This window comes from Exserohilum turcica, assembly GCF_000359705.1.
Source record: "Exserohilum turcica Et28A unplaced genomic scaffold SETTUscaffold_7, whole genome shotgun sequence".
In the NCBI taxonomy this organism is placed as follows: Eukaryota; Fungi; Ascomycota; class Dothideomycetes; order Pleosporales; family Pleosporaceae; genus Exserohilum; species Exserohilum turcicum.
Window position 1 is genome coordinate 1,065,317 of NW_007360288.1, and position 8,829 is coordinate 1,074,145.

The 8,829-nt window shown below is 48.6% G+C and overlaps 4 protein-coding genes across 4 annotated transcripts; all 4 read left to right on the plus strand.

Annotated features, from left to right (window-relative positions):
- Positions 1–563: 563 nt before the first annotated feature.
- On the plus strand, positions 564–2,025 carry SETTUDRAFT_165536 (uncharacterized protein; the record flags this gene model as incomplete). The annotated part of the gene is made up of 3 exons (XM_008032181.1): positions 564–698; positions 751–1,252; positions 1,302–2,025. The coding sequence occupies 3 exons, from the start codon at positions 567–569 to the stop codon at positions 1,868–1,870; spliced, it is 1,203 nt and encodes a 400-aa protein (XP_008030372.1). The 3' UTR covers positions 1,871–2,025.
- Positions 2,026–2,632: 607 nt separating this feature from the next.
- Positions 2,633–3,300, plus strand: SETTUDRAFT_165537 (uncharacterized protein). Its single transcript, XM_008032182.1, has 2 exons — positions 2,633–2,649; positions 2,756–3,300. The coding sequence occupies exon 2, from the start codon at positions 3,006–3,008 to the stop codon at positions 3,198–3,200; it is 195 nt and encodes a 64-aa protein (XP_008030373.1). The 5' UTR covers positions 2,633–2,649; positions 2,756–3,005; the 3' UTR covers positions 3,201–3,300.
- Positions 3,301–3,998: 698 nt separating this feature from the next.
- SETTUDRAFT_23286 (uncharacterized protein) lies at positions 3,999–4,733 on the plus strand (the record flags this gene model as incomplete). The annotated part of the gene is made up of 1 exon (XM_008031851.1): positions 3,999–4,733. One exon carries the CDS (start codon positions 3,999–4,001, stop codon positions 4,731–4,733), a length of 735 nt encoding a protein of 244 aa, XP_008030042.1.
- Positions 4,734–4,797: 64 nt separating this feature from the next.
- Positions 4,798–6,213, plus strand: SETTUDRAFT_23287 (uncharacterized protein; the record flags this gene model as incomplete). Its single annotated transcript, XM_008031852.1, has 2 exons — positions 4,798–6,087; positions 6,175–6,213. 2 exons carry the CDS (start codon positions 4,798–4,800, stop codon positions 6,211–6,213), a joined length of 1,329 nt encoding a protein of 442 aa, XP_008030043.1.
- Positions 6,214–8,829: the final 2,616 nt, after the last annotated feature.

Here is an 8,829-nt window from a genome sequence, read left to right on the forward strand (position 1 = left end):
CCATAGGCCTCAGTTTCGCCGCGGTGTCGTCTCATCAACGTCATTCGTGCTACACCATGCTTTTTCGCGATTGCTTGATACGAGAATTTATCTCCTGGTTCTCGCGATTCGATTTCTGCAATCTCTTCTTGAATCGGGTCCATATTGGTTGAGTTTTGACGCGTTGAAGTTTTGTTGTTGTGGTGGTGGGGGTGCTCAACTGGCGATGGTGCTCATCTGGTGCACGGGCACTGTAGCGTAAGACGCGAGGGCGCGTCCTCACGAGGCGCGCGTGCAACAACGTCATCGGTTGGTCTCCCGTGTTGCCATGAGCAATTACAACCCGTGACATTTTCACTCCATTCATTGCTCTCGTGAAGTCCAAACATGGTTGTCGAGAAAGCCTTCGTCTCCCAGGATTCCAGGAAGGACTTGCCTTTCTGGGCTGCCCCGCAATGCCATTGGCAGCATGACATGAGTTTACGATAACGCGGTTTACATAATGGACCGCCCTACACGCCAATTCGCAGATATTTGAACCCGATGGTTTCGCTCAAACGTCGCGAGGATCCTGCAGTGCGCACAAGATGCGGTTGAATTGGACAACGCTGTTTGCCTATGCGGCCTATGTCTCCGCGCATGGAGCCCACCATGCTGAAGGACAGGACTCCTTCTCTCAAGAGCGACTAGATGAGTTGGAGAAGAAGTGGGGTACAGACGTAAGGAAGATTTCCGCACCATGGCACTGAATTGGGACTGACTGCGGCGTAGTGGCCTTTTTCTGGCATCTCAACCTTTGCTCATTTGCCATACACACGCTGCTTGACTCAGCCCGAGACGACATACGACATTGCCATTCTTGGTGCACCGTTCGATACAGCAGTTTCATACCGTCCGGGTGCCCGATTTGGGCCTCGAGCTATTCGCGCTGGCTCTTCGCGCCAGACGTCCTTTCGTGGCTTCAACCCGCGCGCCAATCTCAACCCATACACGTCGTGGGCAAAGATTGTCGACTGCGGAGACATACCCGTCACACCCTTTGACAATGCATTGGCGCTGAGGCAGTTGAGCGAGGCTTTTATGGAGCTAGGAAAACGGCCAGCAACCGAGAAGAGCACACAGAGCGGAGTGCAATACTTCAAGAAGCCGAAGCTGCTTACACTGGGTGGGGATCACAGCATTGCACTACCAGCGTTGAGAGCATTGAAGGAGGTGTATGGGGAGCCCATCACTGTCGTACACTTTGACGCCCACCTAGACACATGGCACCCGGGTAAGCAGTTTCAGCAAGCTTAACTAGAAGACGATTAACTCATCAATAGCCCGCTACCCATCGACATGGATCAACTCGGAGGATCCGACGACACAATCCTTCTTCAACCACGGTAGTATGTTCTGGTTCGCCTCGACCGAGGGTCTGATTGCCAATGGCTCAAGTGTGCACGCGGGGCTAAGGACCAGACTGTCGGGCGACGACGCCACAGACTACGACGACGACACGCAACAGGGCTGGCATCGCATCGTCACCGACGACATTGACGACATAGGAGTCAAGGGAGTCATCGCATCCATCATGGACCGCGTTGGCACCGAGAGACCTGTCTATCTCAGCATCGACATCGACGTGGTCGACCCCGGAATGGCGCCAGGTACCGGCACACCGGAGCCTGGAGGTTGGTCGACGCGTGAATTGCTTCGGATCCTGCGAGGCATCGAGGGCCTGAACCTAGTTGGAGCCGACATTGTTGAAGTCAGCCCGGCATATGACGCAGCAGAGACGACTGGCCTTGCCGCGGCACAAATTGAATATGAGGTTTTGACGAACATGGTGCACAAAGGCCTTGTTGAGCAGGCACGGACTGGGAAACCCCAAGCCAAGGATGAGCTGTGATGGTTTGATGGAGTTGCCGAGGGTATGGGAGAGCAGCATAGAGTTGGTTTGGCGGGCTGATGAGGGCCATGTCTAGTATACCATTTGATGCAACATGTAGGCGGGATGCAGTGAATCGAGAAGTAGATGTAGATGTAGATGCAGATGGAGATGGAGAGTAAATACATCTGTAGATGAATAGTTGTGAGTATCTGAGACACTCCAAGTCAGTCGTACAGCAGCCATCCCGCAGCACCAGTGTTCCCGAGTCGACACAGCTTATCTGAAAGATTTTTTCTACAAGTCGAGAGCATGGGAGTCTGGCAGCCGATGGATCAGTGCTGAAGCTGAAACCAACCTGCAGTACCATGGCCGGTCCTGACGATCGTCGACGTATCGTGCATAAAGCAATTTGACTTGCACAGCGCAAAGCAGCACAGAGCTCCGTCGGCCGCTTGCCGCGCCAGTCATTAAGCCATTAGGTAATACCGCCCGCTCCACGCGACCCGCATCTCCACTCGAGTCCATCCAACGCAGGCTGCAGGCAGCAACGAAGGCAGCAGCCCGGCAAAGGCTCGGCCAAACCCAGCACTAGCACTAGCGCAGGCGCCCGGACCGCCAGCACGTGAAGCGCTAAACTAGCGCCTCGCCCGCGCATACTTAAGCCCGCCGCCCCCCGCCCCCCTCGTTTGCTCTTCAGCTCTCTTTGCCTTTTGGCTTAGATCAAGTGTAGTAGTATGGCAGCCCCCCATATTGAGTTTGGCTTTTCCAGTTAACGAAAACTAGTCTGTTCTTTTCAGGTATGCAGTTCACACTCCCATATCCTATACTCCATATTTCGTTTTCCAGATCTCGCATCTCAAGCTCCCATCTCTCATCCCGCACATCAACTAACCATCGCATTAGTTTAATCTCTGAAACGTGACTACGGTCACATTCAAGATTATTCTTATTTTTGTAAACAGTGGACGGCTCCCTAGGCTTGCTTATAGTCGTCCTCACAGTGTCGTCCGTATCGCACTACCTCGGACTGACGCGAACTTTTTCATCGAGTATTCTGGATAGCTCCTGTCGCTTGAGGAAGAAGATAGTCGTGGTCGTAAATTTTCAATACCAGTAACAATACGCTCAACAACACGCAACAATACACTCAACAATGCGTATCCCTGGTCTTTCCCCTATCTCCTGCATGGGCTGCGCCTCACGACACGTCAGCTCAATATACGTGCCAACGAATGATTGGCATATGCGTTTATCCGTAATCCCGCTTGTATCATCTCGAACCATATCCACACGCATTGACAGTGATATCCAATATCGCAGTGGAGATGAGTCAATTATCTCCAATTAGATGAGACGTAGAAGCGCCAGGTTTGCCTCTTATCTCGGTTAGCTCTTAGCGAAGCGTTTTATTGGCCATATCGCCGTAACACGATACTTTTATGCTCCCGCATTGCCAAAGACACAGTCAGTGCAGCGCTTGCAATCAATGAATGCGCCGTAGTTACAATATTGGAATTCCATTTTCGTGTCCAACAGCAGTAAAAGAGGGACGGGGGCGTAAAGACTAACGTTTGCGGTTAGTTATGCTGTTGGTGGCGCTACGCATTCATCTATTCTTGTGGTTCTACGCACCGGTTGATTGGTTTGCGTCGCTGTGCAATGAGGGCATAGACCTGATCTTGCGCAGCGCTCTGTATGTGATGCGATATAGTTTCTCGCAGATCATGCTATGCACAGCACCTACCCTTGTCCTCGTCTGCCACTGCAACTGCTCTGATAGGTTAGTACCTAGCATACCCACATGCGTGAGTGGAGTTCTGCAGTTTACCTATACGCTACGCTCGATGGAACGTTGCGGCGCAAGGATTGCTTATAGCGAATCAGAACTGTGTCTCTGGCACTGCCGTTGCGTTTTCGACATGTCAGTGCCAGCGCTGCGCTGCCTATTGGCTGCTCATGTAGGCCTGGCCTAGTTTCAGCCTGATGCGCCTTGCACCTCTCCAGAACGGACATCGTTTCCGACTGCGTTATGTGTATGCTCGTCAGCAGTCGTATATATACTCGTAGCAGAGAAAGTAATTAGAGAGATGTGCACCAGTAACGCCTACAAGTTGCAACTCATACTCACGCTCGTACCCCACGAAACATGTCCGCCATAGTTACCGAGGAAGCCTTCGTCGAAGTCCTTCGCACTCAGGTGCAGCAGATAACGAACCTGTTATCAGATATCGACCACCAACTGAACGCTTTAGAGGAGTCCTCATCAACGACAAGAAAGCAAGTAGAGAGACGCCAACTCCGCTCCGGACCAAAATCTGGGAAGCAACAGCGGCTATATCAGTTAGCTAATCAGATTGAGAGATCTAAGTCTCAGACCCACGACATCTTTGAACAACTTCTCGATAGATTAAGGGCCTTCTCGAACACAGATTTAACATCATTGAAAGCTCAAAACATTCCGAAAGAGGCCGTAGCACAGAATTCCACGTGCTTTGGCAATCAAATCGATCAGATTGAACAAGCCAACATTAAGTTGATCACGAGCGGCGCTACGGTCAAAGACAAATCAACAGCCTCCAGCAAAATAAGCGCAAGCACTATCGCCTCGATAAATGTGGTACCGAAGAGTCCTCAGGAGCCTCTACATGGGCACGTTTTACCCATCTTGCCACATGATCCACCCAACGAGCAGGCACTCAACGAGCAGGCACCCGACGAGCAGGCACCCGACGAGCAGGCACCCAACGAGCAGACACCAGCTCCACGATATCCATGTCAACACTCACAGCTTTTCGAGAACATGGCTTCAACTATACAGAAGGCACAAACCGACCTTGAACACAGCAAGGTTGCTGAACGTGGCTACCTCATACTAGTCTAGCCCCCTTGACGAAGACTTATCTGAATTTTGGGATGGATGTGAAGCGGCACCCCATGACAAGAACATGGTACAGGGATTCATTCTTCAGCCTCATGATTCTGGTTACCTAGAAGTTTTAGTGGATCCATCAGCTTCCATCAATCTCACCACTATTCCCTCATTTGAAGAAACATCACAGCCACCACAAGACCCAGAACAAGACTTTCAGAATTGGATTGAGCAGCCCCAACAATATGGTAAATATTTAATCTGCGATCCACTCAAGGAACACAAAGTCAACAAGATCCTCGATGCAGGATCACTTAACCTGAGACCTCAAATACCTGGAATCAATTCAGCTTACTGGTACGTAAGCTTTGATGCTGACACCCCGGCCCCAATGCACATAGAAGATGCCAATACGGGATCTGCAAACCTGTTGCTTGCAGGGGCAGACAAGCATTGGCTTATCATCCATCGCAGTAGCGCCTCAGAGTTTGAAGACTGTGTCAAGAAAGAGCTTTCTGGAGGTGATTGTTCGCAGTTCGTTCGCCACCAAGACTTCATTCCTGGTCCGCTGTGGTTAAAGAAAAGAGGTATTGCGTTCGAGATTGTTGTTCAGAAACCAGGAGACATCATGTGCACGCTCCCTGGGCGCACGTACCACGCTGTCCGAAATACGGGCAAGAATTTTGCCGTTGCTATAAATTACGAATTCGAGGATGCACCCGATCAGCCGTTGGAGTACCGATGGTGCTCTAAAGGCAGAACTAAATGCGGTTCTACAGCCCTTACCATGGAAGACTTCCAAAGGTCCCCTATGGTATCATCCGATACTTCTTCATCTATCGATACAATCGTTATTCTACAAGAAGAATTGAAAGATGGACCAATGGAAAAGAACCACCTGGAGATGTCAATTGAATCTACCTCGCAGGAATTTATCAAGCGATGTTCAAATCCGGAGTGGTTTGGATATAAGAGCAAACAGGAATTGCAGACGGATCTTGCTTTGTTCAACCCTGGACGTCAGTTGAACGACACTGTCCTTCGTCAACTTCTCGAATTGATATCCCTCCCACACGGTTACGTTGTCGTTGAGTCTCTTGGACTAGACCTTTTGAGACTATCCACGGAACATATACGCAACGACGATGTCAAGGGACTCGTTTTCCCGTTTCATGTGAACAAATCGGATCCTTCGAGCACCGCTGATCGTGATCATTGGGCGATGGGCATCCTCGATCTAGGAAGGAAGTTGTTTACTACTTACGATTTACCAGAAGACCTGTCTCTGGAATACAAATTCTCTTTGGAATGCGCGTTACAAGAAGAAAGTTCAACCCATTCTGTTTCAGAGCTGAATGTTCAAGCTGTAAGTCTTCTATCCTTTTGCTTAATAGTTTAAATAAGTTATTTGCATAATCCACTAACACTTATTTTTAGCTGCCACCAAATCCAGATGGGCAATCCTGTGGCTTTTGCTGTTGCCTTGCGCTAGAGTGCTACCTTGATGGTATTAGCCACGATGAGAAGACACGCGAGACCCTTCGATTCCGTTATCTCTCAAAGTTGGTACATCATTACGAAACTTCTGCCCGTCTTAGCAAGGTCCTTCCATATTCGCAACCAATGAAAGTAACAGCAGCGTTAAGCTTGATTGAGCTACCTCAAATCGACACTGGACCTCCTACGCACAGTCATGAATTCTCAAGCGAGTGTTTGGATGACGTAGAGATGGAAGAGACCTCTAGAAATACCCTTAGAGAAGCACTTGCATCTACGGAGACATCAATCGATTTGGAACGCAAGGCTCGGCTGGCGCAAATGATCATGCAATGCTCCTCTAATGATTTCCCTAGGATCAATGACTGGAAATTATCTGTTGCCGAAAATACTAACCTGGCTGCTCAGAATTCTGTACGGACAATCCCTATGGTAATGGAAGAAATTTCACGAAGCAAAGAAGCCTTCTCCGCTCCAACTCTGCATCAACGCCGGCTACTAATAGAGCTGGCTGTTATGTATGAAATCCAAGTTCGAAAGGAAGTCGAGCATATGCAGACAGCCCGAAAACTAAGGAGAAGGGCACAAGCAAATGGAGAAAAGGTAGAGCCTCTTTCAAATAGTGGCAAGACGGCCCAAAATAGAGTTCTAGACAGAATTATCTGGCAAAGTGCATCTGGAGATCGGATTTCTTATAAAAACCAGAAACTTGGATCCAAGGAGCGATTCCGCCTGAGGGAGCGAATAAACATCGGCCAGAATTTGTGTGCTATCGTACTACGACTTGGCCCAGGAGCTTTATCTGGCTTGCCAGCTACCACAGTATATCCCTCAGAGATATCAATTTCCTTTGGTAAATGCTGTCACATATCTCTTTGTCAAGCAATCGAACCTCGCGAGTAAGAACCATAACCTCTATACCGTTCGCTATGCTGATATCCTCTAGTTATCATACTATGTCGGCATTCGATGTGAAGTTCTTTCTTGATTGGTTCGATAGATTGAACCCAGCATTTCTACGAAACTCAAAAACGCTCGATTTCCAGTATTTGCTCCCTCAGTACAAAGACCTAGTTGTTAAGGAGTACTCTATAGAGCATCAAAATTGTAGCTCATTGATGAAGAGAAAGCTGAGGCCTCCTAGATGTTCTGAGTCACGCCCAAGGGCAGAAAAGAAGCCAAGGAACTTGACTGATAGCTCTTGACGTTTAATGGATTTGCGTTGTTGATTTTTAGGTTTCTAGATTTAGTAGGCGGATTGTTAGAGAAGCGAACTACAGCACTACAGTCTTGAGCGCTAACTCCTATATTGTAAATGTCTCTAAGTAGTTAAAGTAAATAAAGCCTGTCTCCGTCCACGGACTTAGAATACTCTTGGTTTCCATAGCCCTGTCGTAGGTCCTATTTCTATCTTGTAGCTACTATGTCAGAGCACCAACCGACAAAGCGAGTTCGACTCGTGGAGCACCAGCCTTCTAATGGAGGTCTATCGCAGAGCGTCTCCCAGGAGACTGCCTTTACATTCCCAAAGTCCCTTACGCTACCGATACCTTCGTCTTACAATCATGCCCTGGGCAATCTAAAGGGTAACTTCCAAGGAAAAGCCTTCCAACAACATGGAAAAAGTTGGATTACGTTAATTAGTATTGAGTATGAATTTGTTACACGGGGTGGATTGCTGATACTTCTCTAATCTCGTTCCAGGTTAGGGCGAGTGAGCCTTTGTAGGATTAGCTCCGTGGGAGGTGTCTGGTATGTCTTAGTGGAAAAGAGTTATAGGATTTAACTAAAGGTTTAATTAACAGTCTAATCTGTATTACTATAGACTAACAAGTAATAATCTTGTTAAGTAAAGATACTAGTAAGAAAGTACAATTTAAGTTGACCACAACGAGAATAAATAATGAAGTCCATCCATCCTTATATCCTTATTGCTTCCAGTCCTGTCCTCCCTGGCTTCCTATCTTGGCGGGAGGTTTGGGAGGACGTTGGCTTCCCTATCCTCAGTGGCCTCCCAGAGGCCATGTCTTGGCGGGATGCCAAGTCACGTGATCTTCGCCCCGCGATAATCGTTCTATTTGTTGGGATCCCCAGTGGTTTCCCAACCATCCGCTGTCATACCTGGGGAGAGGATCCTTCCTGCTGTTACTTGTAACATTACCTCCCCCTTTAGGGCTATCGTCTCGATACCCTAGGTTATCGTTTTCCCGCGCCGCGTGTTGAAGCGTCGGCCGCGTATAAGGTCGGAGCCCGCCCACTCATTGTAGCCGTTCCTTCCTATAGTGTGGGTGGTCAATGCGTGCAACGGGTCAGACAATGCAACACCACCACTAAAATGTCCGCCTATCAAAAATGAGGCTGTAGAGCACCATACAAAAGCTATTATCACGAGATTTTTTAGTGGAGTAGTCTAAATAGTTCAAAAAACAATCCTATCTACTCAAATTTCTTTGGCAGTTTGATGTTGCGGCCGCGCATCGTTGTTTTGGTGGTGGGCTGCGCAGCCGACGATGCAGACGCACCACCACTTTGGCTGCCTGCATCACCACCACCCTTTGACTTTTTTGACTTTTGAGACGATGAAGCTTTTTGTTTAGGTATATTTTTGCTT

What these genes read in the sequence shown, in the direction of transcription:
- SETTUDRAFT_165537 (XM_008032182.1), top strand. Translation starts at nt 3,006, where the DNA reads ATGCGTATCCCTGGTCTTTCCCCTATCTCCTGCATGGGCTGCGCCTCA.